Genomic DNA, 24,716 nt, shown 5'->3' with positions numbered 1-24,716 from the left:
TCGTCCACAAAACTAAAAGGTGTGATATAATTAGCTTCACCGTATCAATCTTGAGCAGCGATAACATGTTCCAACCGCTATACAATCATAATTGAGTGGATTTCCAAGCTGGCACCTGCTTATACAGATTTTTGTGATTTCAATAGCTTGCTTTGAAAGCAATTTTTGAGCTATTGAAACTAGTTTTTGGATCAATAACTAACAAACATAAAACGCGTAGACATTCTATCTTTCGAATTACATCCGGTTAACGCGGTTAACATACCATTTCTATCAACTAACAATGCTCGAAATCCTGTTTCTCTAATGTAACGCTCTCGTTCTTGAAGCTTCGAACTTACACCCCAGTATAGAAATGAAAGATGTAGTCCGACGTCAAAATCATTTTCACATAAAATTTCTTGCAAAAAAATGTTATGTTAAATTTTTTTTACATATTTCAATACTTCCCCTTGGTTCACCGTGACTGGTTCGCGCTGACATAAGGGCGATCACAACAAACACGAGCTGGCTCCTCTCTCTCAGGTTGTGAAGACATTTGAAGACTTTTTTCTGTACCATATGAAGATATCTAAAATAATTCATCTGGCATCCCTGACCAATACATTCAACGGTTTAGAAATGAGCGTACCTCCCCACTAGTTCCCTAAACACTTCGACACTTGGAAAAGAAAATAGTAAACGTCATTACTGTGAGTTGGAAGTATGGTGAAAAATTAGTCCTCTGTTCGTAAAGTTTTGGTCCCAAATCTACTGTTTGTGCATCGGAATTCAACACCCGCACCGAAATGTCTCCTCCGGGCAACGGAATCTTCGTCGTCCGGGGCGAAATGTCCATCCTGACGACGGCAATGCGCCGCGGTTCTCGATGGAACTCGAACTCCTATCAGGTTTGTAGTGGATTCAGTGCGCAAGTTTTCGTGTTTTCGTCATTTCATTAATTGTGATTTCTGGTTCGGAATAAAACCCACCAACAGATGAGCACAACGACGAATATGTTTTTCCTTTTCCCAATTGTATTTAAAACTCTTCTTTTTAGGATGACGATAAAGATGGACTGCTTAAAAATTTCCACGATTTGAAAGAGAAGCTTCTGCAGCTGGAAGATTTACGGCTGGTTGAACCAGCCGTGTTCCTCGGACCATTCCTGGAAGTTATCCGATCTGAAGAAACTACTGGTCCCGTTACGAGCTTGGCTCTGTCAGCGGTTAACAAATTTCTGTCCTACGGACTGATTGACCCGACACATTCGACCCTGGCTGCCACAGTGGAGAGCATAGCGGACGCTGTGACACACGCGCGCTTCGTAGGAACCGACCAAACCTCGGATGGGGTTGTGCTGATGAAAATAGTACAGGTCCTGAGGACGCTTTTGTTGAGCCCGGAGGGGAGCGCTCTGTCGAATGAAAATGTCTGCGACATCATATTGAGCTGCTTCCGGTTGTGCTTCGAGCCCCGTTTGAATGAACTGGTGAGGAAAACCGCTGAGAATGCTTTGAAGGATATTGTGCTGCTGCTGTTCATGAGACTTCCCCAGTTTGTGGAGGGAGGTAATTTTAACCTCAAGTCGCTGAAAATGCGTTCCAGTTCCATGGATCAGAGCAGTAAGAAGCGAAAAGTCAGCAGAACGGACGCGAAACCTACTATTACCGTTCCTAAGATAGTGACGAGTGAAGATCTATCCCAGGAGCAAACAGAACCGACCACTCCGGTGGCGATTAATGCTCCCAAAGCATTGAAGCCACCCCCGCTATCAACAACACCAGCGACTCCCGCAGGGACAATTGTGGATATGCAAGGAGCGATTTCCCAAACTCCAAAAAGCAGTCAGGAACCGAAAACTGAATCGACAATACCGGAGGAGGCTGATATACAATCGCAACTGGAATTGCCTCTGGATAACACACAGGCGGACGCGGAGGAAACTCCGCCGGAGTCTTTCGTTAATGCAGTGGGTGTTCGTTTCACCCAGCAAACCGACGAAGAAGTTGCAGGCCCAACGCCACATCTGCCGTATGGGTTGCCCTGTATTCGTGAACTCTTTCGTTTTCTCATATCCCTCTGCAATCCGCTGGATAAACAGAACACCGATGTGATGATCCACATGGGCCTCACACTTCTCACTGTAACGTTCGAAGTTGGTGCGGATAGCATTGGGAAATACGACTCACTGCTGACGATTGTGAAGGACGATCTGTGCAAGAATCTGTTTGCACTGTTGGCAACGGAGCGTATATCGATTTTCGCAACGGATCTCCAGCTTTGCTTCCTCATGTTCGAATCGCTACGGTCGCAGTTGAAATTCCAGCTCGAGTATTACCTCACCAAGCTGGCCGATTTGATAGTGAATGAAAACCCAAGGATTCTGTACGAAGCTCGTGAGCTTGCTCTGGACAATTTGCTACAGCTCTGGCGCATTCCGGGATTCGCTGCCGAGCTGTACATCAACTACGATTGTGACCTGTATTGTACCAATTTGTTTGAGGACCTTACGAAGTTGATGTCGAAGAACACACTTTCGGCTACGTATTCGATCTATAGCGTTCACACGCTCTCAACGGACGCCCTGCTGACGATTATCGAATCCATCGAGAAAAACTGCTTACAGGCGAAAAATGGAGAGAAAACGACGTACATGCGTCATTCGCGGAACAATTCCAGCGTGGATAAGATTGTGCTGGAGCTAGGAGTGGGGCAGCCCCTCTCACCGAAATCGGAACAAGGTGTTGCTAGTCCTCAAGGTGAGTTTCGATACGGTTGAATGCTAGAAAAACATGTCTGATGACAACGGTTGATTACACTGGAATGATTTATTTAATTTCGTCCCGCTCAAAATTATTTTTTTGATATGAATACTTTCAAACTATACTATTTTTATATTTCAGTACAGATGTAATGTACTTCTTCTTCTTTTTTCTTGGTATTAAGAGGGTTTAAACTTTTCAGTTCGTTCGCCTCTACAGATGTAATGTAGACAAATTACAATGCAAAATAGACAATGCGCAAACCATTACCAATCCAGCGAAGCAATAAAACTTCCAAATTAACTCTCAGCCTCAACATTAGCATATTGATTGTTTGGTGTCTAGAGCATGAAACACTGAACTTATCGAATATCAAATTAGTTTTGCGGTATGATTATAGCAAAACTACTACATGCTCTAAAAACATCATTCTCAAATAAATAATCCACAAATTTGTCTATTTGTCCCCTTAAGCCGGGTTCAGACGGTGCGAGTAAGCATACGAGTCGATCTAGTCAGTTACTGCAGTGCAGCTACTCACACCGTGTGAACACATCATGCCAGTTAGTGTCATGTGTGATTCGGCGTGCGAGCTACTTCAAAGTTTTTTGAATTTACTCGCACTCGCATCCCTCAAAACGTCAAAAAACAGAATTTAGCGTTCGAATCAGGGATGCCAAATGTAAACAAATGTCTCTATTTTTAAGATATTTGAAAATATGCGAAGATATTTATAGACTTGAAAAATATTGGAAAAACAAATAAAACCCTAATAGTTTCTAAACGGAATCGTTGTTATTTTGTTTGGCACACTGGCGGGGCACGTTTTCTTATTGAGACAGTTTTATTGGGAATCTAAATATAAAATCATCATCGGGCACAATTTTCATTCAAAATTCACTCACAACTTGCAAAAAAAAGTATTGTTCTAAGAAACAGAATACATATTCGATTTGAAAAAAAGTATATTTTCATTCATTATTTTAGTTTTTGAGACGTATTTATTCCTCCGGCGAATCTACTATCATTTTCATTTCACAAATTGGTACACGAAGCTGCTGTCAACGCGAAGTAAATCAAATTTTGAAAAATCTTTTAGACTGCCATTTGTAGCACCACATACTTTCGGAATTAATTAAGCTATGGATGCTTTCGAGGTTCTAAAAAATAGCGACAATAATCTGATATATATTCCATATTCCAGAAGAAAGGCACATCATTTCTAGTTTCACTCATGAGTGTATATTGGCGTTGTATTTGTGGAGCAATTAAATCCAACAGTTTTTTCACTTTTTCAGGTGTTATTTCCAACACTGCTCTGTACTCTCGGGGATCATCATCGTGGAGTTACTCCAGTATTGTATTTGTTACTCCTTTTCTTTGCATCCAATTCCTGGCCCGAATCCTTTTTTCTTTCTGCTTTTTTCGGATAGTACCCTCAGTTCAAAGAAATTCAGCACAAAGTATTTGTAAACACGGCCAGCGTGTGTCTCGCGATAAAATTTAAAATTGTGTAATGATAAATTCAACTGAAAACCTAAGCCGAAAACAGCCAATAAATAAGTTGATTTCGGATCAATCATCTGTCAAATTCGGACCTGATTGCTGTTTCTGACTATTTGATGGACATTTGAAAAATCGTCTGGCATCTCTGGTAAACCCGTACTTAGTATCTAGTTTCTTGTCAGCAGCTCACATTGTGTGAACGGACAAGGCGAGTCAACCATTTGTCAAGCGAGTTCACCGGGTCAGTAGCTGCTCGTTGTGAAGTCAGCTACTAGCAACGTATAAATGGGCCTTTAGTGATAGCGACCGCTGTGGAACGAATTTTCATCTTTTGTTTTCCTTTGTTTTCAAACAGCTCTCGTCGCTGGAAAATACCTTCTTCGCGTCCATCTTAACTTTTAACTCGGAAACAATGAACGAATTCGCGATAATTGAATCAACGATCGGAAAACGTCACAAATTAGCCCAAAACACCCATAAATTGACACGAGATCTCCAGCGGCAAACAAATCATGAAAATTAGTTTGCTTATTATTTCGGATATCGCTTTAGAATACATCGGAATAATTCTTTAGTACAACTATACCGAAATTTTCTAAAGTAAAAACAGCCTTGTTTGCAATGGGCCGAAGCTGCTGGAAACCATGACTTGGGCTGACTTGGTACATCTTTCATTAGTTCCTACATGTTCAGTGTTCAAGTTTTCATTTTACCCCCTATATATCCCTGTTAGATGTAGTTCTACGTCAAACATCAACTATTGATTCTCGAGTTATGCAAAACTTTGTATTTTATTTGTATGTGAGCCCTTCCATTCAGACGAGGGAGGTATGTCAAACCATCAGAGAAACATTTTTGGTATTCAAAAACCCTTACATGCCAAATTTGTTTCCATTTGCTTGAATAGTTCTCGAGTTATGCAGAAATGTGTTTCATTTGTATAGTAGAAACCCCTTCTCCCATCTGAGAGGGGGCGAGAAGTGTCGAACCACCACCTCCTAAACTCTCGACATGCCAAATTTAGTTACATTTGCTTGGTTAGTTTTTGAGTTATACAGGAATTTTTATTTCATTTGCATGGTACTACAAAGACTAGTTAACGAGCTACAATTTGATATGTCGATCATCTGAATCGGTCCAGTAGTAAAAAAAAGTTATGAAAAAAGCATAAAATTGATTTTGTTATCGGTTAATTTTAAAAAAATCATAACTCAAGAACAAAAAATAACACCTCTCTGATTGTAGGATATGTTACGTAAAAAAATCTCAGCTTTCAAGAAAAAAAATATAGCGCCCTTGGTCCCGAGACCATGCCGTAAAAGCCGTAAAAAACAAATACAATCAATAATTACGGAAACAAAATCATTTTTAGGAGTTGTAATATTTTTTTCGAAAAAGACTAGTTTATTGGCTTTAATTCGATATTTGTGCAATTCCAAATGAAATCAAATTAAAAATGCAGATTTTTAAAACTTGTATTTTTGATTCGAACGAAAATTTGTATTCCGTTTGGGTTGGAGGAAATATGAGTTTTCCACAGTTTTTGGAAATTTTTTGACTCAAGTGTAACTTTTGAAAAGGGCGTATCGATTTTAGTAAGAGAAATCTTTGATAATTTATATCTCAAAAACTACGAGTCCTACCGAAATATTGTTTAGGGAGAGTTATAGAGTGTTGATGACCAAACGTGAAAATAATATACACTGAGAAAAAAATAGTACTTTTTTTAACAAAAACTTCAATTTGCAATATCTAAAATATATATATTTTTTTATATAAAATAGAAGTACAGTAGAACCCCCATTATCCGGGAGCGGATGATCCGCGGTGCGGTTTATCCGCGAAAGCGAGTTCCATGGTAATTCTATGAACCTACCCTAAATTTGACAATGAGTGGTAGGTTTTTGTTCTGTTTTGGTCATGACTTTCACATTATTTGACTACTAGTATACACGACCTTACAGATGGATAGTTCAATGATTCCTGTATTGATAAAACATTGTTTTCATACTGAAATATCTGTTTTTTGTGTTTGCACCTCATTTTTAGTCATTTGTTGTGATATCCGCGATTTTCGTGATCCGCGGTGAGCTAGCCCGACTATTCCGCGGATAATCGGGGTTCCACTGTAATGTATAAAACTTTAAAAATGGGTTCAAGATGGTAAAACTATTTTTTGACGAACTTTGTGGAACATCGAATTTTCATGAATTTTCGTAACTTCAAATTTTTGTATGTAAACAATCATTTAAGTCACAAATTATGAATCCTAATGTGATTCAAAATGAAAAAGCCCTTTATCAATCTCCTTCTAAATGCAGTCATTCTCGAGATATTTGAAAAAAAAAACATTTCTAATTTATTGTCTTTTTCAATTTTATTTTTTTTTTAAATTTATATATGTATTTTTTATTTTTTTTTTATTTTTGTCATATAAAGTAGAAGTCATGTAGAAAATTTAAAAAATGAGTACAAGATAGTGAAACTATTTTTGACAAACTTTGTGGAACAACGATTTTTTATGAATTTTCGAAACTTCGAATCTTTGTATGATAACAATCATTTTCAGCCACAACTTATGAATTCTGATGTGAATTGAAACAAAAAAGCTCTTTATCAATCTCCTTGTAAATGCAGCCATTCTCGAGATATCTTTTTTTATATCAGATAGGCTCTTTTAATATGTTTGTCGTGTTATACCGCCATGTTAATGACATTTTATGAATTTGCTCACAACTTTCAACAACTTTTCCAAATACATCGTTATGGTAAAATATATGTTTAAGAGTTACTTTGAAAGACAATAAATTAGAAATATTTTTTCGTTGTACTTGCCTAGGGTATGGCGCTCCCTGCTGCTCTGCCGTACCACACATTGTTGGTTTACTGTTTGCGGAGGGAGCGCTGCTTCTGCTGCATCTTGCTGCTCTTCAGTACAGATGATGCTCGCTGGTGCTCTTTTATCTGCACCTTGTACTAATTCCGGATTGCAGTTTGCTGTGGTCATTCGAATAGGTAATACTTCAGTTTCTGAAGATGGTGGTTGCTTCTCATTACTGCCTTCGTTCGAAAAAAAGCATCACGACTCACAAATACTCTTCTGGTTCTTGAGTCGTAAATTCGATATCCCTTTAATCCGATTGCATACGCGACGAAGTCGCTCCTTGGAAATGGCGGTCATCAATCTCGTTTCGAATACGTGCAGGTTTGCTAAGTACGGTTGCCTTCCACGAAATCGCTCTTCAGGAGTAACTTTAAGGCCCTTCGTCGGAGAACGATTAATGGGATAAGTAGCTGTTCCAACCGCTTCCGCCCAATATGACTTGTCTAACGTTCTACAATGATTCGGTTCATTCGTTCAGTTAAAACAGTTTTGCTCAGTGTTGTACGACACAGTTGTTTCATCCTGAATTCCACGATGCCGTATGTTTCTGCATAAACTTGAAAATCTTTGGAGCACTCAAATTGCAATACCTCTATTTGCGAGATCTAATGAAGTAGATGAAACAGTTCCTACTGCAATCATCGATAAAGGTGAGGAAGTGTCTGCTTCCACCGATAGGTTTAGTTTCCATGGGTCCACCAAAATCGCTGTGAACAAGCTCCAACACATCTGCCTTTGAATTTGAACGTCTGACGATGATGCTTCTTCTCCAGCATAAACACATTTCTTGTACTATAAAATGCTGACATTTCAATTTTGGTTCCATTTACTCTACATACCACGCTATACGGCCGCTCTTTATACGGCTTTTCGTTGAACAAGCTTGGAACCGATCCGATAGAGTTTGTATGAATCTGTATTGGAATAATTGAATCGTTATACGGCTTTTGCTTGGCGGCCCAGGAACGTATCTAGGCCGTGAAGCGAGGTATGGGTGTATTAATTCTCGAGTTATGCAGAAATTTGTGTTTAGTTTGTATGAGAGCCACTTGTTTTGTAACGAATGCCACTGGGGGAAATGACTCTTGCAAGATCATATTCGAACAAACAAAAAGTTGACGGGTCAGAGCCTAGGGAACGAACGGGATCTAGACATAGGACTATGATTATGTGTAGTAATTGCATTTTAATTGAGTTTTTCATTGTTCAAAATCTGTAGTTTTTCTCTTTTGATACAACAAATGGATGCCCTGGAAAAACCGTTTCCTGTATGTACTTGTATCCTTTAAACGGTTTAGATGACCTAACGTGGTAGAATTCGGTACCACATTCTGTTCAAAAATGCACACAAAAATACCATTAAAGCCATTACCACCCTTTTCTTCTGTTTATTCAATCATGCAGAAACAAAACAAAATCTGGATAAATTTCCTGTCTAATGATATATAACACAACATATGTCGCATCAACCATTTTGAGTAACATGCGTTTGAAAGCTCTTAATAAATCGTTACATTTTTCGTAGAGTGACCCCCCTATATAGAAATCAAAGACATAGTCCTATGTCAAAATGAATTATTCAGAAAAACGTACAATCGGCAAACGCTGCCAAGAATACCTCCCGTCCGATAGAGCGCAGCCGCCGATGGACGAGGAACATTGGGCCGGCGTGAACGTGTTAATCAGTTGATTTAGCAAAGTATTGTAACTTATTTTACAGACCCCGACGGAAACGACGTGGTGGTCGAAAGCATCAACAAGTATCTAAAATCTAGTCAAAACGAGGACCGTCTGCGACAGATTGCTAGCCAGGAGAGTGCTGGCGATGGTACTGCTCTGAGCCAGGAGGAATTGGCCGCCATCAAAAAGAAGAAACGCCTGCTGACGCAGGGTACGGATCTGTTCAACCAGCGTCCCGAGAAGGGCATTCAGTTTTTGCAGGAAAATGGTATCCTCAATAGCACCTTGGATCCACTAGAAGTTGCCCACTTCCTGAGGGAGAATTCCGGGCTGGACAAGAAAATGATCGGAGAGTATATTAGCAAAAAGAAAAACGTTGAAAGCAAGATCCTGGAGGTGTTCGTCAAATCGTTCGATTTCGCTGGATTGACGATCGATCAAGCGCTTCGGTTGTATCTTGAGACATTCCGGCTTCCGGGAGAAGCTCCGCTTATTTTCCTCGTGATGGAACATTTCGCTGACCACTGGCATGTAAGTGTGGGCAGTATATACACTGATTGTCGTTTGATCAAACCATGAGAATCTTTCAGAAATGCAATAACGAACCATTCGCGAACACCGATGCCGCCTTTCGTCTGGCGTACGCGATCATAATGCTGAACATGGATCAACACAATCACAACGCGAAACGACTGAACGTTCCAATGACGGCAGAAGACTTTCTGAAGAATCTGAGAGGATTGAATGGTAACTCGGATTTTGATCAGGATATGCTCACGAACGTTTACCACTCAATCAAGTGAGACTTTTCTGTAGATTTAAATATCAATTTTTATTTCACAATGTCGGTTCCATTTTCAGAAACGAAGAGATAGTTATGCCAGCCGAGCAAACGGGAATAGTGCGAGAGAACTATCTGTGGAAGATGCTGCTGCGCCGTGGCACCACCAAAGATGGCCTTTTCCATCACGTGTTCGGTCCAAACCACGACCGCGAGTTGTTCCGTATAATCCAGGGATCAACACTGGCGGCTCTCAGCTTTATTTTCGACAAAAGCAACGACAACGCTCAACTGTATCAGAAATCGATGAACGGATTTATAAAATCGGCGGTGATCGCTTCGCACTATAATCTACACAGCGACTTCGATGCGCTCGTGCTGACGCTGTGCAAATTCACCACGCTACTGAATCCACCGGTGGATGTGCACGAAATCACAACCAATGTGTTGTTCGGTCAGAACGCGAAAGCTCAGTTGGCGATGAAAACAGTATACGCGCTGATCCATGCCCACGGGGATTGTATGCGGGAGGGGTGGAAGCACATTGTTGAAGTAGTGCTACAGTTGTTCAGGTGAGTACTAGTTCACTTTGGTACCGTTCTGAATCATATTTCGGACAATATCATATTTTGGACAACATCACATTTCGGACACTTTGTTCTAATATCTTGAAATGCTTAATGCACGGATGATTTAACTATAAAATTAATATCACAATTGCTTCTTTAGAGGAATCCCCTGGTTTCACTATCATTTCATATGAGAACTACATTTGAATTATAACATAATCGGTAAAAATCTGACAACACTACTCATTATCGTTTGTGTTTGACGCACTGAGATGTTTCACGGGTTGGCACTCGGGTTCACCAATACAACTATACTGAACTGTCAAGTTCCGAGTATAGTTTTGGAAAATCTAAAAATAGAGACTATGAAAATGGAAAACCTGCTGCTCTTGCTTTTGTATTATTTGAATCGTAATTCAATTCGGATTCTGATTTTGAAGAGTATATTCGTGTAGACGGCATTAAGCTCCGTGTGCTTTCATTGCGAGGCGAAAATTATTATGGATATTCAGGAGGAATAAACATGCTCTCAAAATCAAAATTAGGAATGAAAATTTACTTTAACCTATCGAATATTTATTTTATGTGATGAAATAAGAGGGTTTTTTTCCGATATCGCAGAAACATTGAACGAAAACTGTGTCTAATGATGATTTTATATTATAATAGTAATTATTTGTGGAACAAACAGGAAATGCATCGACAAATGGTTAAGTGAGTGTCAGGACTACATGTGTTAGGTAATCAAACAATATGAAGTAAAAATTTTCATTCAAACTTTTATATTTTTACACTGCACTTGGCCCTTCTGATCTCATAGAGAATACTTTACCTCCCAAGCACTAATATCTCCACCAGACGTCGACACTGTACATTTGTCGTCGCAAATATAAACAAATCAGACTATACAACGCACACCAACAAACCACCGCATTCGTGAAACTGAAAACGTTTTTTTATTACAGAGTCAGTGTGGCACTGACTCAGTTTTAAAAACGAATTTGCTATAAATTTCTCTCGTGTTTCATCATCGTTAACAGTTTGCTGAGATTTCTTGGTAAGTGTTTTGCAGTTGACTGAAAAATATAATCAAGTGTATGGCAATTTTCGTCACAAAAATTACAAAACAAAGTGTCCGAAATTTGAATTCAATCTGTTCGAAATTTGATTTAGTGTCCGAAGTTTGATTCTTATTCGCTTTTTTTGAAAAGCATTTTATTCGATGATTTTTTTATGTTTTCAATCAAATAGGTACCAAAGTAGAAAGCTTAAAAGCATATTGAACTAATTTATTGAAAATATCAACCAAATAATACCTGTGCGTGCATAAAGTTTAGATCTGTTTTCTGCATCATATGCCTTAAGCGTCCGAAATATGATTCAGAACGGTATTTCTTTGTGATGGCGAAGATTGTCGTTTGTTGTGTTTTGTGTCTAAGGGTGGGTTTAGACTAATGATATATTCATGTGAAGAAATATGATGAGATTTATAGAAATCGCATCAACCGTTTACACTAGCGTGAACTTCTATAATGAATATATTCATATTTTCGGTGAATTTATTCACCTGAAGTAGAACTGCATCCAACTTTAGTGATTTCTCACCAGTGAGAAATTCACAAGCGTTTACATATGCAGAATTTATTCAAGTTATATATACCTCGAATAAGTGTATCATATTTATTCTCACCCGTTTACACCTATTTTCACGTGAATAAATCCATCTATAGCTATAGATCTCCCTAGTGTAAACCCGCCATAAGAAATATTACATAGTTGTGTGAGGAATCTTGTTTGAATTTATGAATACCAGCAGGCTCGTAGCGGAGCTAGGTCTACCTAGTGATCCCCGATTTCTGAAATTAATCGTTCATCAACTATTCGAATACTTTTCAGCAGCTTGTTATTCGATACGGTTAACCGTCCCAAATAATCGATTAATCGATTAATCGTCACACTAAGATAAAAAAAAATAGTTAGACTAATATTTTTCATTTGCTAATACGTGTTTCAAGTAATTAAATAACGTGATGTAAAAGTTTTCATTAAAATTTTAACATTTTCAAACCGGCTTCTTATCTTTTGATTTGATAGAGATTACGCTATCTATTTTGGGATCCAAATAATAGACCCTAATTGAAAGTCGCAACCAGACGACACTGTACCACTGTCATCGCGAATGTCGTCAACGCGAATGACAAAACAAAAACTCACTGACAAAAGACATGTACACCAAGCTGTTTACGAGGTGGTATTCGAGCCGTTCGCCGCGAGTAATTTAGCAAAAGCACCCCTCAGAATTTACCAACACATCGCTGCACGCAGTACCAACTTGACAGCGAGAAACTGCAGCTGCACGAGGCGAGGGTGAAAAGAAGCCATATTTTATTATTCTTCACTGTGCTTCCGATGCGCATAGAAGTGAATTTTAAACAACAAAACAATCAAATGTATTTTCACTAAAGATATAGTTATAAACGATAAAAGAAAGTTGTTTTTCATCATGATGTGCGATTCCGTGATTCCGCATTGCTTGAGGACAATTGTTAAGCATGAGAAATTACAGTCCACTCGTTAATTAAGCAACAGGTGGAATGAGATATTACATGCGAAATTCAATATAATCGAATTAACTTTAAAAAATAAAACTGCAGCGGCCTTACGTTTTTTTTTTTGCTCTGGATTTGGATCGGTTAATCGACGTAAATTATTCGTTCGCTTCGATAATTGGTTACGCAGTATTCGTTCGATTAATTATCGATTTCTGTAGGAAGTATTCGATTAATCGATTAATCGAACGATTATCGGGGATCACTACACATGCAGTGTCTCCCAGTTTCGCATTCGCAAATAAACAGCCGAATATCCGGCTATCCGGCCTCGAAGCTTGCCGAATATCCGTTATCTGGTATCCGGCCAAACTACTATCCGTTTCATCACTAGTTAATACTATCATTCTTGCTATTATGAACTTTTAAATTCCTAATAATTTCGCCAATTTGTTCGCTAAATCCTTTGTTTTTCTTATTTGCCATCCAGACTTAAACTTCTACCAAAATCGCTGATGGAAGCGGAGGACTTCTGTGAGCCTGGCGGCAAGGTAGCGCTTGTCCGCGAGCAAAACCAGTTACCCAAAACGGACGCCGGTCTGTTGAGCAGTCTGTATTCTTACCTCAGCAACGACAGCCAGCGGCAGCCTTCCTACGAAGAGCAGGAAATCATTAAACTTTCCAAACGTTGCATCAAGGAGTGCCAAATCGATCAAATAGTGAACGAATCAAAGTTTTTACATTTCGAGTCGCTTGTCGAGCTTGTCAACTGCATGCTCGGGATGATCAAAGCTCCTGAGAGCCACAAGTCAGTGGGCTTACCGTACGCTGAAAATACGGTTGTATTTTTGATGGAACTTCTGGTGAAGATTTTGATACAGAACAGAGATCGTCTGCTCCCCATTTGGAAGCCCTGTCAAGATCAATTCTATCTTCTACTAAACGGATCGTCATCCTGCGATTATACCTATCTGTTGCAGCGAACCACTGTTGCGATACTGAAATTGGCCATCTATCTGATGCGAAACGAGGAAATCTGTTCCACCATTCTTCAAAGCCTGCGAATGCTACTCATGCTCAAACCCACTGTAATTCTATCAATTTCAAAACCGGTCTCCATTGGAATCTATGAGCTGCTAAAAACAAGCGCCCAGAACATTCATTCCGAAGCGGATTGGGTGATTGTGTTTACGATTCTCGAGTGCGTTGGTGCGGGAGCTATGCCACCAGAGTACGACGAAGCACCGGTCGTCTCCGGAACGAAATCCGATGGTGCTCTCAGTAGCGAGGAAGACTCGGGACTGCCCGACCGTGGATACATATCGGATTCGGAGTTGAACACCGTCGTCAAGAGTTCGCATTCGTCGAATTCCTGTACGCCTCTGGTCAGTCCTACCGGTGACAATTGGATACTGGTTAATAAGGACGCCGATATTGTTTCGTCCCGGTCGACCTCCCCGAAGCACACGATCCAATATCACTGCAAGCTGCTGGAGCATTCTCCCTTCGCGCTAGTCAAATGCTGGGAAAGTTTATCCTTCATCGTACGAAACGTGGCCCACATCACACCGTATAACTTTGAGCGCTGCGTGCGCTGTATTCGAACCTTCGTGGAAGCGTCGATGAATGATGGCAAGCAGAAACGTCGCCGGAGCCGCAGTGGGAAGTGTTCCAGGAGCCGGAATCGTAAGAACGATAGTAGCGACAGTGAATCGGAGGACACTCCGGAAGCGTATGAATCGATTTCGATTCAACTGTTGGATTTGATGCATACGCTGCACACGCGAACGGCACAGATCTTCCGTTGGTGGGCCGAAGAGGGAGGCGCCCTGCCACAGTGCTCCGCACTATGGTCACAGGGATGGTGTCCACTCTTGCAGGGTATCGCACGTTTGGCAACCGATCAGCGGAGACAGGTGAGTTTTATTGGAAAATATGACGGCACCATGATTCATGTTCTTCGGTAAACATTTTACAGGTCCGAACAAGTGCAGTCACGTGTCTACAGAGGGCGCTGTTGGTGCAAGACCTGCAAACTCTAACCGGGTTAGAATGGGCCGGTTGTTTCAAGCAGGTAGGCAACCCACAATTAACAAGACTGTGTGTACGATAAACAATATGAAATATATTTTCCACAAGGTTCTCTTCCCGCTTCTGTCGGAATTGCTCAGTGAGAAGCCAGTCAAACCGGTGGATGCTGGTTTGCTGGAGGAATCGCGTATGCGAACCGCAACCATCATGTCGAAGGTATTTCTGCACCATCTGACGCCTCTGATTGCGCTGGCCGGCTTCAACGAACTGTGGCTCGAGATACTGGAGTACTTCGAGTGCTTCATGAAGATCGGTTCGGATCTGCTGTACGAGGCTGTGCTCGAGAGCTTGAAGAATATGCTGCTGGTGATGCATTCGGTAAGTGTTGCATTTTTTCTCATGGTGAATTCAACAAGTGAAATCACCTATTTTCATGTGAGGTGATAATCCGGTATCGAGTAAAAGCAGATGTAGGTCTCATTCTCTGTGCTTATGCTCTTCGCCGTGACTGATCAAGAACTTCGCTATATTGAACTTATTGAAAGTTCACTTGGAAGTAAATCGAGATTGTATTAATTCTGAAAACGATCTAAATACAGCTTGATCCTGTTTAGCGACAAGATTAGCACAATAAAAAAAACAGGGCTACCTTTACGAAGTCAAGATTTGAATGTGCAGCAGGTCTCTTAAAGACTTTAAAATCTGCAGAGCCCAATGGGATTTATCCAGTGCTGTTATAGAAATGCATTGGTTCCTTATTCCTCTTCTGACCTCTTTCTTCTTGGGCTAGCATGATCCTAGCATTCGTAGTAAGTGGCGAGAAACCCAGGTTATATGTATTCCCAAGGCTGAAAACGCAACAGTACAACTCCCAAAGCATAAAGGCCAATTTGTTTAACATCTGTCATTGTAAAAACTGTTGGTTGAGCCATACCAAGTGAAAAGTTTCCTCCCTCATTACATTAACGACCAGAAACCAGAAGATTCAAAACGGCCGCTAATTTCAAAGCTGCAGGAGTAGCAGCGTTTCTGAAAGTTGTATGGAACACGATTGTATCCGAAATAATTTTTAATATGCTTCTCGACTAAGTCTGATATACTGCCGAAACCTTGAAACAAAAGAATAATTATCATCATTTATATCGGAAACGTATATAAAGCGCCCCATACACGCACAATACCATTGTACCAAATTATTGGCACTATTATTGAAGGTTGTCCACAGACGTACAATATTATGGCGCCACAGTCATATATGTGCAATGGAATTGAATCGTTTTGTGATGATATCGAAGTTTGTGCTAAATATTGCGCAAGGCTGGCTACTGACGTTCAATATTTCATCGCAAGTACTTGTTAGAACCTGACACTTGATATCCCATAATGCCGGGAGTGAACGATAAACCTCGATAAACTTGAGAATAAAATACTTTTCGGCGTTTTTGATGGCCATCGCGATACACACGTCCTCGAAAACGGCCTGTAATTTTTTTTTTAGGAGAACACTCATTTAACACTCGTGAAGATGTACATATAAACATAAACTTTGACATTAACTGACACTATATTGCACAACGTCACCCATAGATCATGCAATATTTTAAGCGTTGCACAATAAATATCTAAATTTTTTGATATCGTGCAATATATTGGACAAAATTTCAATATCAGAAACACACGCTCATATTATTTCACAATCTCCTGTGTTGTGCAATAATATTGTAAATGTATGGGCCGCTTAAGACAAACTCACTCATTTTCACTTAGCGAAAGAGAGTTTCTTTTATCCCTCAACTACCGCCACCGTGGAATAAGCATGCTCTCTTCTTTCCTATCGCTGTCGCCAAGAAACATTTCGCGATCTTTTCTTTTTTTCTTTTTTTTTAATTACAATTCTAATATAATATCAAATTAAATTTGTTTTCGGCATTGATATTTGCAGTAGCCGTGAAGTTTGCTTTGTTTACAAACCCAAAAAATTTACATTTCTCTTCGAGACAAATTTTGCTCGAAATCTAGTACACTGAAAACATTAACTCTAAGAAGATACATAATACTAAAATCAATTCGATTCGAGTTTGAATTATCTCGAAACGAGTTACTCGTTTCAAAATGCGCAATGACACCCCTGGTGTCATCTCGAAAAAAAAAATATTTTGACCGAAAATCGATCTATTGGGACTGAGAGACAATGAAGGTGTGCAAAAAAAATAATTATCGAATTTAAAAAAACGATCAAGTAGATTTCGTTTATTGGCCCCAATAAAAATGACCTGTGCGAAATTTCAGCTCAATCGGACATGATCTAGGGGTGCCTCAAAGCATTCAAAGTTTTGATTTTTGGCCACTCAGGCTGTTCCAAAAAGTCAATTTTCGGACAAAATTGTTTTTCTTGATAACACCAGATCTCGACGTTGTATTTTTTTTGCATTTTTAAGTCATTTGACATCGAAAAAAAAAATCGATTTTCTAAATTTCCTTTGGGGCTGTCCACATACCACGTGGACAACTTCAGGGGGGAAGGGTTTACGAAAATTTTCACGCTTGTCCACGGTGAGGGGGTTGGGGGTATAGATCTTTGAGTTGAGCGAAATGAACCATCATTAGATATCTCCAAAGCCGATCTTCACCCGCAGAAAATCATTATTTGTGCGTAGTGAGATAGGAGAAAAATTCTGCATTATAAGCTTCTACCAAACAGTCAATCGATAAATTTCAACAAGCACTATTCGTAACTAAACGAATCAAAATCGTCAATCTAGAACAAACGTTCAGAATTGGCCCTCTTTAGAATAATGGCAAACCTCATGTTTCTTTGAAAGCCTGCTAAAAATGTTTAGAGTTTGACTAGGATGTGATAGTCTATCCGCTATCATCAGATATTGGATTTTTTGTTTATCACTTGTTTAGACCCCCAATAAAGAAATATTGAAGCCACATAGGTTGCGCGTTCGCTTAGTAAGCGATCGATCGTGAGTTCAAAACTCACGGTCCTCAATTGACCATCTTTGTGTTGTAACAGAATAACTACGCCCACGCATTCAGCGATGGAGATCGATCCACGGTCGGAATAAGATCGATTCATCCATACAACTGCTCTGCTCTGCAAGAAACATCGGGCTGTTGTTCTATTAATAACATTACAATGATCATATCAACTGTCGCCGCTGTCCGGTGGTCTAGCTGGACAATGGAAGAACAGATAGAATACTCATACGCCATAATGGCTATTGTGTAATGTACTATATGCAATGGTATAAAAGGAATACTCTTACGCCTAATATGACAACAGTGGAATGCGCTATTTATAGATTCGACAGAAACATGTGACATGTACACGATAAAATGCTAATGAGCCTTAGTATTTTGCTTTCGATTTTTTTTAAATCGGCATGATTATTCCAAACAACTCAATATTACCCAATATTTATTAAGTTGAACGAAGAAAAATCATTGGTAGATGAATCGCGAGGACTTATTATTGAAGCCCAGGCGAGGAAAGATTTTGCAATAGTAAACTGGTTTTAATGGAATGATGAATTTGCGGATCAGCTAAGTGAACCGCATCAGTTATTAGTTTGATCGGCAATTTTGGAGTTGAACTCGCCAAAACTACATAGCACAACACATGTTTATATCCTTATACATGTTATGATTTTCAATCACTGGTTTAATTATCAGTCACTTGATTTCATTGTCTGGTTCTCTTGAAAACTCACAGTTCAGCCAGCTTGCGTCGGTTTATGATAGAAAATGTCCGAGATTAGATTCACATGTGATGTTTTGCTATAACGTAAATATTATGTTTTGGAGCGTGATTACATGGTGAATGAAAGGAAGAAAACAAACAGCAATATTGGGAGTCTTCGTAGCCACTTGGTTACGCGTTCGCTTACCAAGCGATCGATCGTGAGTTCAAACTCAGGGCCCTCAATTGACCATCTTTGTGTTGTTATAGAATAACTACGTCCACGCAACCATCATCAGCGATGGAAATCGATCCACGGTGGAACAAAGATCGATTCATCCATACAACTGCTCTGCTCTGCAAGAAACATCGGGCTGCTGTTCTATAAATAACCCTACAATGATCAATATCAACTGTCTCCGCTGTCCTGTATGCTGAACAATGGAAGAACAGAAAGAATACCCTTACGCCTAATTGGCTACTACTGTGTAATTTACCATAATGTAATGGAACAGAAAACTTAACGCCTAAATGGCTACTACTAACTACTGTGTAATTCACAATTTGTGGAAAACATAAAGATATGTACATGTACACGATTAAACCCGGCTCTGTTACTCATAAATAAATAAATGGGATAAAAAAAACAGCAATACAAATAGCTTTCACGAGTTGTTGTTCCCCAAAGTTGTTCAAGGGATTGAAAAGAAATCGCCTCTATTAATTATGTTCACATGTTTGTAATGTACAAACATAGGATAGAGAATAGGAACAAACATAAACTTAAATTTAGGCGCAATTCAACTATTTTTACGATTATTTTTTCCAAGAAATGGAGAAATTTCCACGTGGACAAAAGGGGGAGGGATATAGAAAACGTCCATGCTTGTCCACGGAGGGGGAGGGGGGTGTCTGAAATCGTACTTTTTCTGCCCACGTGGTGTGTGGACTTGGAAGATTTTCGAGGATGAAAAAATCAAAACTTTGTGCGCTTTGAAGCACCCCTAAATCATGTCCGATTGCGCTAAATTTTGCACAGATAATTTTTTTGGGCCAATAAACAAAATGTACATGGTCGGTTTTTGAAACTTGACATGACCATTTTCGCTGCCACCCTACCCTGTGTCATAACCGGCCTTGAATTCAACAAATATGTAATTCCTGAAACTTGACACACCTGGAAGATTTGTCGCGGAGCTATTTGCCAAACCATTATTTACCATTGGCAATAGACCGACATCTGGAATGGAAATTCTTAGGTACGCTTCAAAATTATGGATACTACATTCATCCACGTCTTCATTTGTGTATGTCTATAAAAAACATTGGAAGCAGTGTTATACCAACGGGCTCAAAAACTCGTTGAGCATACTTCTTAAATGTGCATCGTTATATAGAATCTTCACAGGAGTCCATAGTCTATTTGAAAGCGTATATTGGAGTTCAGAAAATGAACACTTGTTCATGGATTCACTGTTAGAGAATATTTATATTTTTTTTTTCTTCTTAAAGGTCTGTGTTTTCCACAACAGTGACGGAGTGACCCATTCCGTTCTGTGGGATTTAACGTGGCAACGCATATCGGGCTTCCTCCCGAACCTCAAGGACGAACTATTCCGGAATGATGGTAAATGTCTCATTAGCTTTAGGCGAAGCCTTGAATACAGAATTTTTACGCTTTCTCTCTCAGCGGTGCATTCAAGTAAAATCAGCGTTGCTGCTCCTGCAGCACCACCATCCCAAAATGCGCTGACCAACACAGTTGAGCCACCTCCAGCCGTTCAACCCCATTCTAACGTAGATTTGCTTCAACTTCAACCAACGATCGCTAGCCCTCCGGGTGAATTAGAACGAGTAACAACGGGGACAAACAATTTGCTAATCAACAACACAAGCATCCTTAATCCACCACCGATGATTTCTCAAATGCAGACACCTGTTCTGGTACCAAATCTAATAAATGCCCCACCTCCGATAATCCCAGCAACGCAAACATATTCATCACCTGTTCCATCCCACGATGGAATCGAGTTAGAGAGCAGTCCGCAACACAACACGAACCGATACTCGAACATCATCGAGCTACCGGTAACTCCATCGCCGCCCCCCTGCGCGTTAGAACAAAACACTGTCGCGGAGCCAGAACCCCAACACCCTGCTACAATGGACCCAACACAGCCTGTGATTCCACGAAGTCACCTTGTGGCGGGCAATCAGTATCCTTCGCTGCATAACGTTCCCATCGGAATCGCCCAGAGTTTCGCGCCAATATTCGTCCAACCGAATCAGGGGTCCGCTGAGGGTGCCGATATTTACACCGACTACATCAACGATCCGTACAATCTGACGTTGCAGTTCGATCGGAATGCATCCGACCAGCAGCAATCTTCGCCTCCACAGGAACCACAACTCTCAACGCAAGCGAAGCCACAAAACGAACCGTTTCTATCGTCCAACTATTTCGGCACGATGCAGTTCGGTTCGGGCCGGATACCACCAGGTTCGGAAATGTTATTTGGTGAACCCTAGAGAGCTGGACTCATTTCTCACCGTCGGGTAATCTAATATGGTTTCTTTTGCTTTTCTCTTCTGTCGACATTCCTTACATGCCTTCACATGGATCCAATTATCAATCAATGCGCGGTTAGAAGTGGACGAAGATCAGAACTAACTAACCGTTTACCAAGTTACGTTGGAAGATTCGTAGAGTACCGACCGGATATATGTTTTTAACTGTGCTAGGCTAAAGATAGCTCTGAGCATATCGCGACAACGCTGTCGTACGTGTGTTTAGCTGAGAAATGATAGAAATTTTAGGGAAAAAATATTTTTCGTTTATTCCCGATCGCTATTTGTTTCTGTTTTATCCGCAAAACTGTTAATACATATATACATATACCTACATGTTATACACTCTTGTAGAACGAGAAATTTTCCGGGTGTGTGTGTGTGAATGTTTTTGCTAGCACTATGAACAATAGATCAACATATTGAACACAACAAATGTTCCACAAGGAGGGACTTCTTTTTAGTTAGTCGATTTGAAATTTCTGTTCGTAAATATCTTTCATTACGATTGTAACTACCCTTATTTTATTCCACAGAAAAGAAGAGTATAGATATACACATACACGTAACGATGTGAGGATAAAGCTATTATGAACTTACCAATAAATAAAACCACAAGTGAAAAACGACGAATCATGACTGTTGTGATTCTTTCCGAAAAACATCCATCACCTGCTCCGGCGTTCGGCAGCCTTTTTCGAGGACGACCGTCTTCTGGCGAGACTTGGAGCCCCTATCCAGACTGACGTCACTTTTGCGCAACTCGAGCAGCTTGGAAAGATACTTGATTAGCTCCGTGTTGGCCTCTCCATCGACTGGGGGAGCCGCTGTATGGAGAAAACATTTTTTTTGCGATTAGAACGATAGGATACCGTTTTTATACAAAGGGAGGGTCTGGCCGGGTAAGGGAGTAAAAAGTGCCCCCAAACCAAATCACCAGCTGTATGGCAAATATTGTATAGGATATGAAATAAGTAATTTTGGCGGTTTATTTGAACCCCTATGTGGTTTGACGTAGGATCTATAGTAAAAAACGTACTTTTTTCGTTTATTTCACGCAATCCTCAAAAGCTTCGAGATAATAATTTGAAAAAAAATACTGAATGTGCATCTTACTACGGTATATCAAGAAAAATTATCAAAAAAAATGTTTGTCAAAAATAGTACTGAAATAGTACTGAAAAAAATATTGAAATTTAGAAAACAATTTTTTGGCATTTAGAGATTCAGTACTACTCCAATTCATATTTAAATGTGTTCCTACGGCTTTTCTAGATATGTGTGATTTTTTTCAGATTTTTTCAGTGTTGCGCGGTACAAAAAATTTTTTTTTTATATTTCCAAAGGATCTGGCCGGGTAAGGGAGTAAAAACTGCCCTCAAACCAAATCACTAGCTGTATGGAAAATCTTGTATAGAATACTAAATAAAACATTTTGGCAGTAGTACCATATATTTGAGTCCTTATATGGTACACCATAGAATCTATGGTGAAAATTGCACCTTCTCGTTTTTTCACGCCATTCTCAATAGCTTTGAGACAAAAATATGGAAAAAAAATACCGAAAGTACATATTACTAAGGTGTCTCGATAAACATTTTCAAACAATTTCTTCATCAAAAAATCAAATATTAAAAAAAAATTAAATTAATTTTTATTTTAATTTTAAATTAAATTTTCATTTTTTTGCAAAAATATGCATATTTTATTCTGAGATTCAGTACTACTCTAGTTTGTATTCAAATTTCTTCCTACGTCTATTTTAGGTATATGTGATTTTTTTCAGAATTTTTAGTGTTTTTCGCGGTACAAAAAAAAATTATATATATTTTGAGGAATTTCGAAATTTTGAAAGAAATATTACTTTGTGACGAATACAATAAAATAATCGATTCCAAGAAAATAAAAATAATAATGCAGACGATGAAGAAAATTATGGGCTCTATTCCAGAAAACGAGACGAGCAGACGAGCGCTCGTCTCGTTTGTTTCCATATTCCAGAAGCCGAGCTCGACTAAAAACAGACGAGTAGCTCGTCTGGCTCGACGACCGACGGCCGCGCTCGTCGATGAATCAATCGAATCGTCTGGTTTGTTTGATGTGTTTGTTCACCTTGTTGATTGAAAGCATCGGTATTCTTCTGCTCCGCGTTTATCTTCAAAAATTGTTTCACGGCTAAACTAGTATTGCATAAGCAATGTATGTTTTCAACTGCAACCATCAAATTCAGTTCAGTAATTGCTAGATTTTACAGATTTTCAAACGGGCCTCTTCCAAACAACACAACCAAATGTAAACATTGAACTCATATCCAGGGATGCCAGATGACTGTTTTGAATATATTAACACGGCACGAAAAGGGTCTTCACATATTGAACGAAAATGAGTAATTCAAAACAACTACTTTATTGGAAATACATATATATATAGACTAGCTGACCAGGCAAACGTTGTTCTGCCAAATAAATTATTTCTAGTGAATATTTTGGGTGTTGAATAAAACACACTAATATATTGTAAGTGTGTTTGAATATTTTAACGATCTTTAAAATAAATCGAATGTGACCGATAAAAAAACAAATTAAATGATTTGAACGAAAGGTTATATGATGTTTCTTGGTGTATTTCATTAACGTAACTAACATGTTTGATCTCTTAAAAGTTAAACGTCAACTGAAAAAAGTAATATAAGTTTGTCGTAAAGTAGAAAAAATGAAATATAAAAAATAAATATTTATTGCTGTCTCCTTGTTAGAAAATACGTGCATGTGATTCTCAACATGACTTAGTTTATAAAAGCTTGGTCTCGTTCATAAATTGGAAAACGTTCAAATTAATCGGCCTGTTTGGAATCGCGTTATTTTATCGTTGTCGTTCAATCGAGGAGTATTCACATCGGTAATCTAAGTTTGAAACACAGCCATATTGCTTCCTTTATTCATGGATGTTTTTATTACTCTTCACCGATTTGTAGAACTCAATATTCATATATGCATATGAGTGATCGGATTTTACAATTCGATCGAAATCGACTTTTACACTTTTAAATTCGTTCGCCTTGTCGCGAAACAATGGTCAAAATAAGTTGTATTCAACAGAATACAACCAACAATATGTGGGGACGAATACGATCGAACTTCATTTTGTGTTTGAACACACGCGCAATGTCATGACAATGCATTGCGCTTTGGCCTGGATATAACTAAAGCTGTGTCGGCGTTGCTCATGATAGTGTCTCGCAAGTGAATGTATTATTCCTCGCACCGCTTTTGTTGATTGTGTAGTAATATATATGTCGACTTCGCGTATATGTCGACCATAAATTGTTGGCACAGCTTACGATATCTTGAATTGGCGTTTCTTGACCATGTCAAATCACCATATGATAAACATAAAAATCCTTCGAGCGCGCCCTCTGTTTGTGTCGTCGCATGTTCATAAATATTAAATCAAAATGAGAAATGATGTTCATAATGAATTAAGTATCTGTGACGGGGTCTCGTTGGTCTAATGTTTATGCAAGAGATTTTTCGTTAAAGAAACCCTTCTGACTTGCACTGTAGTCACGCGTATTCTTGAGCTTGCCACTCCAGAATACATTCAAGGCGTATTGTTCGTCATAGAAATCTCAACTATTTACTAATAAAAATGACGCAAGTAGTACTACGTTGAGAAGGCAAACCATGGGAACGTTAGTGCCATTGAAGAAGAACATA

At 39.3% G+C, this 24,716-nt stretch overlaps 2 protein-coding genes across 3 annotated transcripts in view; one reads left to right on the top strand and one right to left on the bottom strand.

Moving 5' to 3' along the window:
• The first annotated feature begins 666 nt into the window (after nt 1-666).
• LOC129779936 (Golgi-specific brefeldin A-resistance guanine nucleotide exchange factor 1) lies at nt 667-21,650 on the top strand. 2 transcript variants are annotated; one of them, XM_055787723.1, is made up of 11 exons: nt 667-890; nt 1,040-2,741; nt 8,855-9,345; nt 9,405-9,613; nt 9,676-10,167; nt 13,204-14,629; nt 14,692-14,787; nt 14,853-15,122; nt 19,945-20,059; nt 20,123-20,932; nt 21,081-21,650. In XM_055787723.1, exons 1-11 carry the CDS (start codon nt 789-791, stop codon nt 21,101-21,103), a joined length of 5,736 nt encoding a protein of 1,911 aa, XP_055643698.1. In that variant the 5' UTR covers nt 667-788; the 3' UTR covers nt 21,104-21,650. The 2 variants fall into 2 exon arrangements, with proteins under 2 accessions (XP_055643698.1, XP_055643697.1); XM_055787722.1 differs by having other exon boundaries at nt 20,123-21,650.
• Nucleotides 21,494-24,716, bottom strand: part of LOC129779942 (UPF0235 protein C15orf40 homolog) — a 37,503-nt gene continuing 34,280 nt past the window's right edge. The window contains exon 2 of the mRNA XM_055787732.1: nt 21,494-21,827. Within this exon, the coding sequence (XP_055643707.1) occupies nt 21,634-21,827 (194 nt within the window). The 3' untranslated portion in view covers nt 21,494-21,633. The remainder of the gene's footprint in view (nt 21,828-24,716) is intronic.

Source organism: Toxorhynchites rutilus, chromosome 3 (genome assembly GCF_029784135.1).
Source record: "Toxorhynchites rutilus septentrionalis strain SRP chromosome 3, ASM2978413v1, whole genome shotgun sequence".
NCBI lineage: Eukaryota > Metazoa > Arthropoda > Insecta > Diptera > Culicidae > Toxorhynchites > Toxorhynchites rutilus.
The sequence above is the reverse complement of the archived record's forward strand: the minus strand, read 5'-3'. Positions and strand labels throughout refer to the sequence as shown.

What these genes read in the sequence shown, in the direction of transcription:
- LOC129779936 (XM_055787722.1), top strand. Translation starts at nt 789, where the DNA reads ATGTCTCCTCCGGGCAACGGAATCTTCGTCGTCCGGGGCGAAATGTCC. An exon ending in GTAGTGCTACAGTTGTTCAG is followed by an intron (nt 10,168 to 13,203) that starts GTGAGTACTAGT and finishes TTTGCCATCCAG; the next exon opens with ACTTAAACTTCTACCAAAAT. An exon ending in CAACCGATCAGCGGAGACAG is followed by an intron (nt 14,630 to 14,691) that starts GTGAGTTTTATT and finishes AACATTTTACAG; the next exon opens with GTCCGAACAAGTGCAGTCAC.